The 17,837-nt window shown below is 33.5% G+C and overlaps 1 protein-coding gene and 1 non-coding gene across 4 annotated transcripts; one reads left to right on the plus strand and one right to left on the minus strand.

The window, feature by feature from the left end:
• Window positions 1–2,632: 2,632 nt before the first annotated feature.
• Window positions 2,633–9,870, minus strand: LOC145628515 (uncharacterized). 3 transcript variants are annotated; one of them, XM_081680828.1, is made up of 9 exons: window positions 9,706–9,870; window positions 9,509–9,600; window positions 9,129–9,200; window positions 8,111–8,217; window positions 7,796–7,851; window positions 7,180–7,354; window positions 5,725–5,820; window positions 4,368–4,667; window positions 2,633–3,620 (listed from the first exon to the last, which is right to left on the minus strand). In XM_081680828.1, the coding sequence occupies exons 1-9, from the start codon at window positions 9,853–9,855 to the stop codon at window positions 2,761–2,763; spliced, it is 1,908 nt and encodes a 635-aa protein (XP_081536954.1). In that variant the 5' UTR covers window positions 9,856–9,870; the 3' UTR covers window positions 2,633–2,760. The 3 variants fall into 3 exon arrangements, with proteins under 3 accessions (XP_081536954.1, XP_081536955.1, XP_081536956.1); XM_081680829.1 differs by lacking the exon at window positions 5,725–5,820; XM_081680830.1 differs by lacking the exons at window positions 9,509–9,600; window positions 9,706–9,870 and having other exon boundaries at window positions 8,111–8,268.
• Window positions 9,871–17,198: 7,328 nt separating this feature from the next.
• TRNAP-UGG (transfer RNA proline (anticodon UGG)) lies at window positions 17,199–17,270 on the plus strand. Its single transcript has one exon. It is a non-coding gene; the product is annotated as a tRNA-Pro (tRNA).
• The last annotated feature ends 567 nt before the right edge of the window (window positions 17,271–17,837 follow it).

A 17,837-nucleotide genomic window follows, 5' to 3' on the forward strand; every position in this document is an offset into this window, starting at 1 on the left:
AGCTATGTTCTAACCATATTTTGGGACAATTTAGCCCTAAAATTGGGTAATTACACTAATTAAGCATTTTAATTGCACAATGTCGTACCAATTAGGTCAATATTGAAGTGAAATAAACAATCCCTAAAATTGATACTTCATAATCCAATTTTAGCTCCAAAAACTTGAAATATGAAACGCAATTTGATTGGGCTATACCCAGTTAATTCCCCAGATAAACAAAATTTGCTTATCTGGGGGTAAAATTGTCTTTTCAAGTACCAATGGAGGGGTATATGCGTCTTTTCATGTACTAGTTGAGGGGTATATGTGTAATTTCCTCACCAAACAGTAAAAGCAAAAAGCAAACAGTAATTGGACAGCTCACCAAAATTACTGAATAAATGATCCTACTTTTTTTATATATTTACAAAAATGTCATCAGATTAACAAAAATTCGTTTATATGGCAGATTAACTTGTATTTTCCCAAATTGATTATAACAAGTATAAAAATGCAAAAAAAAAAAAAAAAAAAAAAAAAAAAAAAAAAAAAAAAAAAAAAGAAGTTGAAGAGAGAGAGAGTGCCTTGGAAGAAGGAAAAGTTTTGGATAAGAAGCAAGAAAGACCGCCGCGAGACTGGTTGGAGTGATAGGAGAAAGCTCGGAGTACAACAATGGTGGTTTTCGGGGTGGTGGTTATTAGAGCTAGAACTTGTAATTTTTTTTAGAAGAATTTGAATTTAATTTATACTATAGGTTTGTAAATTGTATAATGGGGATAAATTTGAAACTAGTTTCAATTCATAAACCAATTTGTGATGTCTAACATTATCAGATGAAAACCAAACATAATAAGCTAAACGTCGCCCTCGAATCTCTAACTAACGCCCGCAAAATAAACTAAAATTACAAATTTACCCTTTTTATCAAAAAAATTACCCCCTCTTCATCATACTACTATACCCACCACCACCACCACCACCTCCTCCTCTTTTAACCACCAACTCCTTACCTCCGATTTCACGATCTACACAGCCGCGGTAATGACAAGTAAGGACAAAGGAAAGTCGATCGCCAACTGAGAAAATGTTTTTTTTTTTTTTTGAATTTGCGGCAAACGCCTAGATTTTTCGCACGTCCTAGGCTCAAACGCCTAGTTCTTGTGAACAACCGTGTGGTTGTATGAAAAATCTGGGCGTTTGAGGTGAAACGCCTAGTTTTTTAGAATACCCTAGGCTGAAACGCCTAGTTTTTTCGAATAGCCTAGGATGTTTCGAAAAAACTAGGTGTTTCAGCCTAGGGTATTCTAAAAAACTAGGCGTTTCCTGGGTTTTGAATTTTTTTATAAAATTTATCGCGACGTACCGATTTCATACGGTTTGACAAGCCTTCTACAAGCGTCTAAGGTTGTGTTTCTTGTATTTCATCGTTGTCCATAAGATCTAACGAAATTGATTTTGCAAAATTTTAAAAATTTGTTTGATTTTGAAACTCACGGTGGTTTGGGTGGTTGTTCGATGAGCGTTGGTGGCCGTTGACCACTAGAGAGAATGGTAAAAAAATTTGTGTACAGTAAAAGTGTGAAATTGAGGTAAAATTAATTATTTTTTTATAATTATTATAAGGATAAATACGTAATTTTATTTTATTTTACGGGCGTTAGTTAGATATTTGAGGGCGATATTTAACAACCCTCAAAAAAAATTGATTAATTACGAGTATCAAACAAGTATATCTCGCAGTTTTATACAGTAGTAATAACGAGATAGTATTATAGACTTATTCTACTCCAATTCCTTGTAAATATTATATACCGAGTAATTTGAAGCTAATTTTAATTTCCAAACACTTTTATGTGATTACATATCACGCATTAGTACATATCATCTCGGACACACATTAGTTTGGAGCTTTAAAAGGCAAATAGGTGGAGTCTGTGGAGAGAGTCGAGGGGTATTTTGGGAAAACAACATTAACAAACTAACTAACAATCCCCTTTTTATGGGAAGTACAGTGCTTGTACAACTTCAAAGTCAGCAAAGTACAAGTAACAAAAGGTCAAAAGCAACAGTAGTAGTACAAACTGAAAGATAACATGAGTACAAGTTTCCAAAGCTAGTACCATATCATCAGCAGCAGTACAAACTCAAAGATGAATATGTTGTACAACTCCCTAAACTAAGTACCATATTATATCATGCAGTACACTGGACTAATGGAGTACACATGTACTAGATTTCCTAGTTGCACTATAAATTCCAACACACAAATCCTCAGCTATAATCACCAGCAACCACATCACACTATCACAAGATTAATTAAGAGGTTCGAGTTACAGGTGGCGAAGTCCTACAGGAGCGATATGAGAACACATGAATGAGGCATTCTGCTGCCCCTTCCCAAACCAGGTCACCAATATATGGGTGATTTGGATTCACGTTTCTTGGGGAGGTTGCTATCCTGTGCTGCTCATGTGTTCTCAGGTCGCCCCTGCCGGCCTTCTTCCACCAGACGATTTAATACAGCTATCGGCGTTCAAGATCCACGTCACTTGACATTGGCCGAGAGGTACTGGTTGTTCATAAAACTGCAATAACTGGTATAATTTCTTCAGAAGTACATGTCATTAAGGTAATTTTAAAGACGAGCATGCATAACAACAAATAATTTATCATTGGAAAAAACTGTGGTAGCAAATAACCCAACGCAAAACCAAAACTAAACTCTAAAATGTGATTAACTTACAACAAAATTCGGATACGAGTAGTCCATTAGTCAACTCATCTCATATTCACTAAAATGCTGATGCGGGATTTGATGTCTTGAAGCTCTTGATATCCCACCTTTTGCCAATCCCCACCAATCAAAAGTAGACCTTTTATCCCGTCAGATGTTGCAAGAGAATTTGAATTATCTGACTTGCAGATATCAGACTTCTGTATCTCTCTCATCCTCTCCTTGCTTGAGTCATTTATTGTCTCAGTATCACCGCTATGTTTCCTTTTACTGCAACTCTTTAATTCGAGATGTTTCTCGGCATCCGTTGAGTTCAAAGGCCCCTTATTTTCGCAATCAACAGCATGGTCAAGGACGGGTGGACATCCCGACGAACCTACATCACGAGGCAACATTCCTATAGGGCATGGTTTCCATGATTTAGCAATGACCCAAATATTTGAATCTTCCACAATGTCATCTTGACTGCTACGGATACCTGCATTGTTAATCTTACGACGTTTAATCAATTCCAATTTCTCAGCGGCTTCATGAATATACTTGTCTTGACGTATAAGATCATTGGGGTTCACATCTGAAGCACCATCTTCAGCAAGTCTTGGATAAAGTTTAATGAGGGAAGACAATTTGCCAAGCTTCTCACTCAGATAGCTATCTCGAACCATTTCTGCCAGCAGCATGGCTGAATCCAGAAGGTCCCGGTTTTCAGGATCTGCGATGTGAAAGCATCTCCTCACAAGCTCAATCAACGATATCTTAGGAAGACAACCCACGTCATCTGTTACTCCGTGTTGAAATAATTTAAGACCTTTAAGAACTAGCACCAGCTGCTTAAATAGCGAAGATAGAACTCCAATTCTTTGCATCTCTGGATCATACTGCAGTAGGCTGAAATGTTCACTGCCTAAAGATGCATAAAGTGATGTTTAGATAATCAACCATAAAAAAAAAATGGAAGACCAACTTGATAATGTATTAAATCAACGGATAACTATCATATATACACTGAATTATACTAAAATTGAGTTGCCCAGTTCATTGTTAATTAACCGTATAACAGCAAAAATTCATAAAAAAAAGGAAAAAAAAAAAAAAAAAAAAAAAAAAAAAAAAGACAATAGTTTAGTCTTAAATTACATGAGTAAGGCTGCTTTTAAATTGATCTGCCCAGCAAATTTTGTTAAATTAACAGAATACAGTAGGCTTGTATAAAAACAAAAAAAAAATAAAAATAAAAATAAAAAAATAAAATCAAATCAGAGGAAAAGAAGAGTACTAACATCAGAGAAGGCATCTAATTAATCCCATCTACTAGATAACCTTGATTACAAAGAGACATAATTGCATAAAAAAACACTTGTATGTGACAACAGATCACAATAATGCAGTATTGCAGTACCAAGATTAAAATAAGGCGGTCAAACAATCTCTTGCTGCCAAGAAAAATAATTGCAATGAGAGGTGGTGTCAAGCTAAATGCAATAAGGATGTTTCAGCTGAATAGGATCGGAAGGGCCCTTAACAAAATGGTATAAATCTAACTTTGGTTTTTAACAGAACCAAAAAAAAGTTGCTGATACCTCTATTATCACTACACAGAAAAGGACATCAAATCAAAACAACAAAATTAAACGAAAGGCTTAGTAATTACCAAAATCATCTCTAATGAGTTTTCGAGACTCAATCATGTCAAGAACTGCTTTTAAGAGACTCAGAAGTAGCTCTGGTTCCTTTTTGGAGACCTTACTTATCACAGGTTTCCATTCATCAAATACAGCCTCAGCAACATCTAAGCTCAACTTAATCTGAATTTCTTCCGGAGCTTTCACCAAGTCTATTGAGTTTGATGCATTAAGTAGGAACTCCAGCAACACTGCGACCACATCTGATGAAAAGAAAGAATATAATCTAACAAGGCTTTTTAAAGCCCTCTTTATCTGCTTCTTAGATCCTGAAAACATCAAGAAAACAAGTGTCATACTATGCTAGGGTGTAGTTTATCATTGTTAAAGCATTTAACAAATGCAATCAAAATCCAAAATACCTATTGAAAGAGTACCAATTCTAACTGAAAAAAGCTAATTAACCAACCAAATCAGTAATAAGATTGTGTATACACCATTAACAAAAGAATTTCATAGTTGGAAAGCATGTGATGAGTTTCGGGGAAATTTTGGGTCTTACAGGTTCAACTACAAAACAAATTAATAGACCCTAGGAATTAAACATTTTGTGCATTTGCGTATGAGTGTGTAGGGGGGAGCAGTTGGGAATTTCTCTTTCATTTTGTTTCTGGCATATCACCTGTTTAAGAATGTATAAATGACAAGATTTTGTTTCTGGAAAATCGTCTGCGTTGGTTTGGACATGTAAGACGGAGACCCGTGGGTGCACCGGTGCGAAGAGTGGAAGAGTGGGATCATGGTGGGATTAAACGAGGAAGAGGGAGACCAAAAATGACTTGGTTGGAAGGAGTGAGGAAGGATATGAAGTGCATGGATTTACGTGAGGATGAAGTTTTGGATCGTAAGGGATGGAGGAGAAAAATTTATGTTGATGACTACACGGAATAATCATATTTGGTTCATGTTAGCCGACCCCACTTTTGGGATTAAGGCTTTGATTGATTGATTGATTGAATTATAATATACACAAAATTGTTAACAGTTGATAAAATTCACAAAAAGGTGACACAAGTTGGGACATTAGATGGTATGTATGGTCTCTGATCTCCAATTCGGCAACAACCAGTGCGAAAAATAAAAATAAGCATGACAATAAAAGTAGAGGGTTCTGAATTTTGCCAGGGGCGAAATTGAGAATTAAAATGTGCAATAGAAGTCAGAAAATACTTTCAGATGATGAGAGAATCAAATAATATCAACAGCACAGAATCTCATACTTGCATACACATAACATTATTTTGTCATGTCGTTGCAATATAATGTTCAAAAAGGTGAGGGGCTGCATACAGTACATTAGTACAAAGCAATCCAAAAATGACTTACCTACATATTTAGAGGATTGGACTTTCTTAGCCACAATGGACAAAAATTTATTGCGTCCGTGAAAAGCACCTACTATTTGTTCACGATGTTTAATACCTATATAAGAGAGGCTATATCATATCAAGCCCTAGCCGCTATACGAAAGTATGTAAGCAAATTGAGACATTATAAAGCATATACAGCAATGCAGATGCGCTCCTTCAAAGGAAGAAATATACCATATACCATATCTAATACAAACTACACAAATTGTATACCAAACACAGGATCGAGAAGAGGCATACTTAAAGGGCTGTATTCATGGCTTTGTGAAGATAGAGGCATGAAGATTACCTAAGATGGAAGTAAGATATACCAGCAGGCCCATCATGTCACATAAAAGAACTATTCACTAGTACAGATCAGCAAAAAGCTAATTAATTAGCTATAAGTTAAATTGCAAGGGAAAATACCTGCATATCCTATGTTCTTGTTTAGATGCAAGCAAATATAGGGGGGACTGTGAGTTCCTAAGTGCATATATGAGATGTTGCTTGGTTGGCGTAAGATGGTTGAAATGGGGAAGTGGAGCATCTTTGAGAGGTTGAAATTCCCATGGGACATGGGAAGTGGCTTACCTACCCTCCTTTTGGTAATTCACAATCCCCATGTCAATTCCCATGAACTACAATGTCTACAAATGCCTAAGTGTCAACCATACTACCAAAAGATCAGTGAAAAAACTTACTCTAAGTACATAACTATGCAGTCTGATAATAATGAAGCAATGTTTAACTATGAAGTTGTGTAAGGTTTCTATCAGCTGCAATGTTTGAAACTTTAACTTTTGCACCCTCCTCCTTCATTTACTCAGATAATTGACATGCCTATGGAATAACATAAAAAAGACCACAACAATCAGATAGAAACAACCCCAATATACAATTATTAGCTCTTCCATTAGAGCTTAAAAGTCAGAACCTTAGACCAAAAGAAGTACCCTGACCTTTCATGTCTGCAAAAGTGCAAATCAAAAACATTTCCTTTCAAATGCCATCTAAGACCCAGTAAGAAAATCCAAAACTATTAAACTTAATAAGTCTGTTCCTCTCCCCTGGCCCCTAGGTTCTTTAGCGCTCCCGTATGACCGTACCTATAAATTGAACTGCTCATGGAGTACTTTCTTATGCAATCAATCAATAGACCTCAAATACCTAACAATGGTAGCAATCTCCAAGTTTCGGCAAAAAAGTTAAAGTGAATCTAGCTAAGCTATGATTTAAGAAAAGACATGGTGAGCACCTCAGGTCCTATAAGACATAGGTTTTCAAGATAAGCAAGGCAATACGGCAATCACAAGATACAAAGTTGCCAACAATATGGTAAATTATCCTGACAGCATACAAAACCAATAAAAGAAGAGTGGAGCAATGGTACACAAGAATTCTCCAGAAGGTTACAAGGTTGATGACATACGGTTCTCCTTTACTTTTGAAGAATTTGATCCAGAGCTGTGCTTGACTTTCAAACTGACGGCTAGATCACGTAGCTTGGACCTGATTTCCTTCCTGACATCAATACTTTTCCCACCCAGGTATGGAATAGCATTCTTTTGAGAATCCCAATAGAAGGATTTCAACCAATTGAGTGCCTGGATATGTTAATACAGGCAAGACATTAAAACAACTACTCAGTATATATTAAAAAATGATTATGCTATAACACATATCCAAATATCATGAATAAGCATCTGACAACAAAGACAGCTTATCAATACTAAAAATATTGTGCTGGGTTATCATATCTTGTAAGCTTTAACAGAAGCTTCCATAAAATGTGAATCCTACACTATGAAGTTCAATGTAGCTTTTGAAATGTCAGAAGGCTGACAATGAGCACAAAGAGGTCAGAAACTCACTACGCAAATGCAGATCCAGGAACAAATAAGCTCATGGTGTACAGCCAAATTCATCCTTATTAAATACTTTGTATAAGTTTTTTTATCGTCAACCAACCAAAGAAAAGTGCATCTTAAGCTTTCAAATAATAAGTTCCTCATTCAGGCATGCAATAGGTAGAAGGAAGGACATACCTTAGTAGAAGCTAAACGAAGTATCCGAAGGGAAGGAAGCTCTCGGTGTGAACCCTCTACATAAGGCGGAAAAACCAACTAATATAAGTCAGATTTCATAGGCATTACAAGAAACAGAAAAACAGCACAAGCCCAACAACCAATGGGGCACAACCTACCAATCTAGCCTAGAAGACAACCCATAATTAGTTTTATAGAATAAGTCAAAAAACATATGGGTAATCGCATACTTACTACAGATTACATATTAACTTGACAACAGAAGAAATGAAATAGTGAATTATAGCCAAATTGCATTTCACACAGGAATCTTACCATGACGAACATCGACCAGCATGCGTGGCATGCCGATTTCTACAGCTCCATCAGCTATTGACATATCAGGTTTGCTACGTGTCTTCTCAATAACTCCATTCACAAGCCTTATAATAGCAAAGTAAAGTAGGTAAGCCAACCATTACACTGGATATCCACTGCAAATAATTTGCAAGTACAATTAAAAAAAATGAGCCAAAGCAAAAATCATGAATTCCAATATTCCATGTACCATCGAATAGCATAGACATATGCCAAGACAGTTGGAAACAGCAGAAAATTAGCATATGGTTGTATAATTGTGCTTAATTCTCTTTTAAAGCCAAACCATGAAGAATTGTGTAAATTACATAAATTTCCTGTGTTTTATACTTGAATAAAAACAGTGGAAATTTGGTACTCCTCCCCAGTCCCTCCATCCCAAATTAAGGTCCCATTTGACCCAAAAATCTTTTCTTTAAATAAAATTCACATTTTCTCTACTATGTACAGTCTTTTTTTATTCACCTTCAATAATTTGATCAATCAAACTCCATTGTCTCCTTTATTATTCACCTTAGATCATGTCTTCTTTATTATATCCATTATTAAATTCATTCATAATCAACCAGCCCCCACTGTCTTCTTTTCGTATTCACCTCCCTAAAAAAATAAAAATGTGTGCACAAGACAAGAAGAGGGAATACTTAATTATACTTCCTTCGTCTGCATAACTTTGGAAATTAATAGTTAGTTAATAGAGGATTTGCACTTCGATTTCCTCTTTAATTAACCAAACCATGCAGAATTGTATAAATCACTTTTCTTTTTCTATTGTTCATGACATAGAAAAACTAAGCAAGATAAACCAGTAATTTTGACAATATCCTAGAGTTTTCCACAACTTTACTTTTCCATAGATTTTCACATAAAAGTGTTCTCAACAAATGTCATTCAAGAGGCTAAGCAATCACAAAAATGTAAAATGACACTAATGTTCGGAGTATATAATTCCAATTAATCGTCCTGTCAAGCTCACCTCATAATAGCCATGGTATAAAGCATGGCCAGTATATCCTCTGAATCCGAAGCTCCATTACTCAACTCCTCCCTGCAATCCAATTAACAAAGAGCAATTAATGAAACAACCACCAATAAGATACATAATCAAAATTCAAATGCAATAATAACTTATTGTTGTCAATTTACAATGTTATATTCCGGTTTCTATTCAAACACTCCTAACAAACTTTATATCGCGCCCATAGTACAACCGGTTATACCACGCACACGGACACACGGTACAACCTCACTCGATTTTATATTGCTCATTCTCTTCTTTAGGAGCTTCCCAAATAAACACAGCTAGTTATACAATGGAAATCAAACTAAATTTCAAAATCAGAAACACATAATCACCTAAAATAAGGATCTTTTTGCTGAACTTCGACAAGCGAAGCCGTAAATTCAATCACAATTGGTAAACATCCTCTGCATCGCCAAGCCGCAATCTGCTCCTCCCCAAAAAAAAACACAATTAAATCAATTTATGCTGAAATTGGAGACAATAATTGCTAATTTGAAATTGATAAAAGAGGAATTAGGGTTTTTCATACTCTACGAAGAGCTTTGGCAATGGAATCGGGAGAAGAAGAGAAGAGAGAAAGTCTGACGAAATCCCATTCTTCCCAATTTAACCATGGAACCAATTTGTGATTTTCGTCGAGGTTATAGTTCGTCTCTTGTAACCCTAGCACTGACTCCATTGACGAAGTTCTTCAAGAGAAGCTTCAAGCTTCAATTTGGTTGATTTACTGAATTTCTTAAACCCTAAACCCTTCTTACCTAAACGATCAACTCTAATCTTAATTTTTATTTATTTTTTTATATTTTTTTTTTTTTTTTAAACATATATAAGAAAAACTACCCTGTTGAAACCGCTCTTACATTAGTCACTATTTAGTACTCCGTATTTACTAGTCAATTGAATTCAAGTCAATGGATTAGACACTTTGAGAGCGCATTTAGCTTGAGATTTTAACAAATTTAATTTCTAGTATCCTTATTCACAAACTCACAATGTACATGCTTGAGCTATTAGGTGAACTTATAGCTACTTAGCTCAAAACAACATACTCCCTTTGTCTTTTTTGCTCCATATCATGTCATAAATATAAATAGGGTCATAATTTTACTCGTACAAAATTACTCTAGATCCCACCACTTTTTTCTCTTATCAATTTCACTCAATTTAAACTTAAAAAGCAATATGGGGATATAGAGCAGAGTACTAAGAACACATGGACTATACACTAAAAATTTCCCTCCGTCCCATAATGTTAGGTAACCAAATAGAATACGGACTACCTACCTTTGTTTACAGACGAGAACTCGATTTTTAAATGGGAAATTCATTGTACCAACAATTGTACATACAAGGTAAATTTTTGTCTATGTGCATGTAAGGTGGTATAGTCACATAGGCCAAGAAGTACTCTTTGACTCTTTGTTGTACCAAGCAAAAAGTGTAGATCGGCCTTGTAACTATACTCTATTATATAAAGTCAAATTAGTTTCAGAAATTGATACAACAAAAGATAAAGTCGTCGCTATATATCAGATTAGCTAGTGATTCAATTAAAGACACATTAAGCATGGTTGAGATTGGAGGGTGATAGTTTGTATATCACTACAACACTAAAAACATAGACTATAGAGAGTTCATATGAAGGTTGTGTCATGAAATATTTTCATTTTGTGTTTTTTCGAATTAATTTATGGAATCTAACAATTTCGCTTGTATTATGACTTAGGCCTTGTTTAGTTCACCTTATTTTTACTTATTTCAGAAAAAATAAGTTCAGATCAGATCAGATCAGAAAAAATAAGTTCAGATCAGGTCAGATCAGAAAAAATAAGTTCAGATCAGATCATATCAAAAAAAATAAGTTCAGATCAGATCAGATCAGAAAAAATAAGTTCAGATCAGGTCAGATCAGAAAAAATAAGTTCAGATCAGATCATATCAGAAAAAATAAGTTCAGATCAGATCAGATAAGTTCAAATTAAATACAAATTATTATTATTATTATTATTATTATTATTATTATTATTATTATTATTATTATTATTGTTATTGTTATTGTTATTGTTATTATTATTATTATTATTATTACTACTACATATTATTATTATTATTATTATTACATATTATTATTATTATTATTATTATTATTATTATTATTATTACTATTATAATAATAATAATTATTATTATTACATATTATTATTACATATTATTATTATTATTATTACTTATTATTATTATTATTATTATTATTATTATTGTTCAAACAATAAACGATAATAATTAAATTTTCATTATAAGCTCCAAATCATAAACGTTTACAAATATAATTTCCATCATAAGAAGTTCCAAATTTCCTTCGCTATATTAAGTTGTACTTCGTTCATTAGGCCTTACGATTCTCGTTAAACAAATCATAATCTGCTCTTGGTTCGATTTCTATACCACTATCAATGGGTATATCCAACTCATGTAATCGAATAAAATTGTGAAGTGTGAATGCAGCAACCATAATCACCAATTGATGTTTTGTGTCCATACTTGGCATCATTGTGAGTAGTTTCCATTGAGATTTGAATTGTCCAAAACATCTCAAATCATTCCAATGATTTGTTACTAGTTTGATATTGAATTGCTTTCCACATTTTACGATCAAAGTACTCATTATTCTATCCCAATTAAGCTTTAAATATCCAAATTCTTTCATCTCCAAGCATATGTCCAACAATATCTCCGTACATTCTTCAGACCATGCTACCCAACCAGCCATTACACTATGATAAAGAGCACTTTGGAATCAATATTTCATGCATAAATTATAGACATTAATGTTGAATTGGCACCTGGATTATAATCAAAAGGATTCTTTTGAAATAAATGAACTGAAGATAAAATATTAATTGTGCTTTATATTTTCATCGATATTACTTGCATTAGGTCAAATGTAAAATTCATGAAATCAAATAAATGTATATTTTCCTACATTATCTAAAAAACAATGGACAAATGATAAAATTAATGACATAGAGTGTTGAAGTATTTACCTATGATGGAGATAAAAGACAAACAACCTATTGAACAAATGAATAGACAAATATTTTAGGAGATTGATTTAGAGTGTGAAAATTATGACACTAACATGTTGTTTTATATAGGAAAATAGAGGTGTTACCCATAGTTGTTCGGAAAATTAAAATATGAAATGATAATTTTCAATTCAATTTAGTCAACCATTTTACATTACCAAAAAATTTGTAAAATTCCCTATAAAGCTATGACAAATTTAATCTGCAATTTAGGTTTTTTAGGATCCCATTTTAATACTTTCTTATAAACAAATTCATTTATGATGTTGGATATTGTAAATAATAAAATTATCAAATATTACAAGTATATTACCTTATACTATCTGATAATATTAATACTTTTAGGTTTCTTTTAAAATATTTGTAAGGGATCTAAAATATTTTATAATAATAATAATAATAATTTTCCTAATAATAAATAATAATAAAAAAATTAATATGTTTTAAAAAAAAACATTAATATTGAATAAATAAAAGTAGAATATTGAAATAATTAAAATAAGTTCAGATCAGATCAGATCAGAAAAGATAAGTTCAGATCAGATCAGATCAGAAAAGATAAGTTCAGATCAGATCAGAAAAAATAAGTTCAGTTCAGATCAGATCAGAAAAAATAAGTTCAGATCAGATCAGATCAGAAAATATAAGTTAAGATCAGATCAGATAAGATAAGATAAGATAAGATCAGATCAGATCAGACCAGATCAGCTAAAATCAGGTGAACTAAACAGGGCCTTACTTTTACAGTTTTACCCAATACATTATTATTACTAGAATTTGGCAAGGGAGTGCTCTAAATGTGTTTGAAGACGAATTACGGAATTAAGAAACAAACTTTTATCATGTTTTCGCTATATAAGAGGACAAAATGAATTAAGTACATAGGATTCGGGACTTGGAGGATTGTGGTGAAATGTTACGGACTACTCCTTCTGTCTTAGAGTACTTGGGAAGTTGGAGTTTGAGAAAACTACAAATGAGTCCATTTAAAATATTTGTTTATTATATAAATGATTCTTTTTTGTATTTTTATTTTTATATTGTAATAAAACAAAAGGTGAAACAGGTGGGGTAGACGGGTAGTGAGGTGAGAGAAAAAGTAGGATTTATTCCCTGTTCACTCCACCTTAAAAATAATATTCAGTAAAAATAATTTCAGTTTAGTAAAAACAATTTCAGTTCAGTAAAAATACTTTTAGTTAGCAAAAATAAATTCAGTTCAGTGACAATAATTTCAGTTCAGTTAAATCAGTAAACTTGAAGAAGAAATATAATAGAAAATTTGTAAACATAATTTCATTTCAGAAAAAATAATTTCATTTCAGTTAAAATTATTTAAGTTCTGCAAAAATAATTGCAAATAAGTAAAAATAATCTCAGCTCAACAAAAATAAGATGAAGTGAACATGCCTCATTCACTTCAGCTTTTTTTAGTTCAGCTCCAATCGGTTCAGTTTAGCTCCAATCAGTTTAGTTTAATTCATCTCCTAATTTTCTTCTCTCATAAAATATTCATTTAAATTTATTTCAGTTCAGTTCAGCTCATTAAGAAAATGTGAACAGACTCTTAATTGGATTTTAAGGTTTGTGGTCCGTAGGCGAGTATAGGAAAATATTTTGTTTATTAGCACTCCCAATTTCATATTAGTAACGTGTGAAGTATTTTGGGACGAACGAAAATGAAAACTGTGTCAAATATTTTGGGACGGGGGAGTATAAAATTAGATTTCCTACCCCTGGTGGCTAGTGGTATCCTTTCGAACTCAATTGCGCGCCACTATAATGTCGAACTGATGCGAAGATAGAATCTGGGTTTCTCACCGTCTACATCAAAAGGCCACTATTCTTCCTGATTTCGACGACGAATTATCGGTTTTCATACTCAAAACTACTCAATTCCGTTGCTACTTTATTATGTTGATTTATACATTGCAAGTATTTTCAATTTTAGGTTAAATCTGAAAACATGCCTTTGATTATGACTACATAAATTACGGTTTCATTGGATAACGTTTTGAGAATCTCATGTGGTTTTTTCTTGGAATTTTGATTTCACTAAATATAATCTAAGATTTGTTTATACATGTATATGATTGTTATTTTTCAGTGGAACATTTAGGTTTTTTTTAAGCATTTGGTGTTATTTTGAATTTGTGGAATTATGCTACATCAAGGTTCAATAGATAGTGATTTGATGATTAATACAATTGAGATAATTGTTGAAGTTGTTGTAATTTCTTGCCCTAATTGCTTTTTCTGAAATTGAATAATAATTATAGTACATAGTACTTCAGCATTGTATTATTTGTGTGTAAAATTATGCATAATTATGCTGTGAATAAGCCGTGGAAGCTTTTATAGCTGTTGTTATGTGCTCGTTGCGAGGAATTACGACTCTGGAGTATGTAAAGTTGTTTATGGTTTGTCCAGTGAAGACATTTTGATTGTTACAGTCATTTATTCTTGGCTGTTGAGTTGAGTTTGTTGTAATTTCTTAGACTAATTGCTTCTTTCAAATTTGAATAATACGGAGTATAGTACTTCAGCATTATGTTTATTTCTGTGTAAAATTATGCATAATTATGCTGCTGTGGGAGCTTTTATAGCCGTTGTTATGTGCTCGTGAGGAATTATGTCTATAGAGCATGTAGAGGTATATGTGGTTTGTTCAGTAACAACATCTTTGATAGGTAATTTATACTTGTCTGTTGAGTTGAGTTTGAGACCTTTAGAGTTATATTGTCTGGTTGTGTCTTGTTAAATCAATAGATGCGGAATTTACATTCTTGGTTGCAATTTGGTCTATGTGTGTGTACATGAACTTCAATCTTGAATAATGAATTACAACATCTGTTTCTGTGAAGCCCATCAGCATGCTAAAATAAATGATGTTGTTCCTTCTTTCGAAATTCCAATGGCTTGCATAATGTGTGTGGTTGCTTGGTGGTTAATGCCTAGTATTTGAGTGATGTGTATTACAAATTAACTATTGCTAGTTGGCTGGTTCACTTGAGAAAGATTCTATATTTTGTCATTCTTTGGAAACCTATATTGAGCCGTTTTGTTTTACGTCTCATTTTGTGCCATTTAGTCTGGCAATCTGTTTAATCGAGTCACATGATGTTTTAGCAGACTTATCTGGGTTTCCTGTTTTCTGATGATCAGAGAAACAGTGATTGAATTGAATTACTCCATTATTGGAAATTTAAATAGCATGCCTAGATCGAACAGTGATGTCCAAAATTAATCCGTCATTAACTTTCTTTGTTAGTTGATTTCTCTTGAATTACAAAATATAATTAGGCAATGCAGTTTATGTTAAATGCTGAAAGCCTGAAACAAAACAATGATGTTCATCAACACTTTCACTTTGCCCCTTTTTTGAGGACTCCCTATATCTATTCTTTTGGTTATGTCTTGTGCTTCCTTAAACATCGTGCTGCCAGGTTTAGCCATTTAATAGGAAAGATCTGGTTCTTGATTTTGTCGAACAAAGATACACCTCTATATGTGCTTTGGCACCATAATGTCTACTTGCACGACCTTTGACCACACTTTTTGTTTTGTAAACTGTTACTTGTTCCTAGGACGTTGAACATTTGGATTCATCATAGCTAGATGCTCAATTGTTCTTCTTTTCTGTTTTTTTATCAAATTGTGTTTTGCATTTACCATGAATATCTCAAAATTTGCCTGTTCTTTTTACGTATTAGTGTATTACTGCTGTAAGCCTGCATCTAATAGTACTTGTTTATGGTCTTCTCCATAGAAAGTTATCCAAGGTTTATTCTATGGCATGTTATGCTTATTTATTCTTTACCTGTCCATTAAACTGACATTAGGAACATTAGCTGGTAATGTCTCTGTCTTTCTCATGTTAATTGCTTGTTCAGAGTTGAGAATGAGTAATCTGCAGTGGTTTTGGGGTAAGTAATTGACATTGGCCGTAAAGTATTGATGGGGCTTAAGCTACAAATCATTATGGCTCTTAGTTAGCAATCTGGAACGTCTGTTTTGAGATAAATCAGGTATTGATCAACTTTTCCCACCCTTATCAATTGTTGGTAATCTTACATTGCAATCTTATCTCAGTGTCAAATAAGGGATCATTGGGTTTCTGTCATCATCATCAAATGGATCAAATGGATTAGCATTGGCCTAAGAGCTTGGAGATAAAGACAATTATGTGAAAAAATAGATGTTTCCTGTCTTTTGCTTGCAGCTTATTGAGACTAGATGCCTGAAATTATCATTTTGCATGCATCATCTTTTTTTTAACTTGCATATGTTGTGCTAAGATTAGCTGCATTGCTGCTGTTCAATACATGTCTAGCTTAACAAGAATTATAAAGAACATGTACCAAACAAGAGATATCTTAATTTCTCGATGAGTAAAGTGTGGCTCTACCATTATCTTCATAGTCATTCATTGATATGGAACTCCTTTCAGTGCTACATTATGCTCTAATTTCCATGTGTACCGCGTATTATAAAAGACAAATTATTATAGAGAGGTATAATACTCGCATATTAGGTAACTCTACTCCTTCCTATTATTGTAAGATAGTTTTTCATCTTTCTCGATGTATTATGGGCTCTTTTGTTCCCCATAAACTGCTTTTTCTATCTTAATGATTTTTAGGAATAGTTAATAAGGTTTTAAGTTAGGTGTCAGCTATATACAAAAGAAGGGCTTTTTGAAGAACTGTCTTGGTGTCTTGTTGAGGATGGTGACTCGTTTCTCAAAGTATGGTTTTGTTTTAAGGGTCACCTCTTTTGTTTTCTTAGCTTGCTTGGATGATTGGTCTTTTTGCCTTGATAATGTAGAATTACATTTTTATATATGATGCTAGTTAACAACGATGACAGAAGAATCATTTGTATATGATTTAATTCTGTATTAGGATTAAAAAAACCCTGGACCAATCAAAAGAGTGGGCATTTGGTCTAGTGGTATGATTCTCGCTTTGGGTGCGAGAGGTCCCGAGTTCGATTCTCGGAATGCCCCAACTTAGCTCATATTTTGGGGAATTTTCATTCAGTCACACTCTGTATGCCTTGAAAATCTGGCAGTTTTGTTTTAGTGTGAACTAGTTGAAACTTCCATTTTCTAACGTTATAGAACTGGGCTACTTTATCTATAAGGGCCCACAGAAGGCATTCCTCTTTCTGGAATTTCTCCATGGTCGTCTGGAGCTATATTGCTTAACATGTTATGGGGTATTGTGGTCCTTAGGTGATGACTTCTGTTTGAATCAGACCACTGAATAGCAGTGTCTTCTATAGTTCACCTCACTTAATCTATAAGGACCCATGCTGCGTTAATTCAAAGTATTTATTTGTTAAATACTCCGTATAAGATTTGAAAATCTTCATTCTTGGTTCATTGTGTAGAATTGCAAGTATGCTACTACGTTTATCTGAATTCTATTATGGTCCAACTCCATCTTCTCCTTGTCTGTATTCTCCTCTCAGTAAATGGCCTGGTAGAAGACATGTTATAGTGTGGTACCACATCTTAGTCTGCCTAGGCCTAACAAATCATGTTTCATGTGAAGGACCCTTCTCTTGGCAG

Source organism: Chenopodium album, chromosome 4, assembly GCF_948465745.1.
Source record: "Chenopodium album chromosome 4, dcCheAlbu1.1, whole genome shotgun sequence".
Taxonomy (NCBI): Eukaryota; Viridiplantae; Streptophyta; class Magnoliopsida; order Caryophyllales; family Amaranthaceae; genus Chenopodium; species Chenopodium album.

What these genes read in the sequence shown, in the direction of transcription:
- LOC145628515 (XM_081680828.1), bottom strand. Translation starts at nt 9,855, where the DNA reads ATGGAGTCAGTGCTAGGGTTACAAGAGACGAACTATAACCTCGACGAA. An exon ending in TATACCATGGCTATTATGAG is followed by an intron (nt 8,218 to 9,128) that starts GTGAGCTTGACA and finishes TGCTATTATAAG; the next exon opens with GCTTGTGAATGGAGTTATTG. An exon ending in GCTGGTCGATGTTCGTCATG is followed by an intron (nt 7,852 to 8,110) that starts GTAAGATTCCTG and finishes CGCCTTATGTAG; the next exon opens with AGGGTTCACACCGAGAGCTT.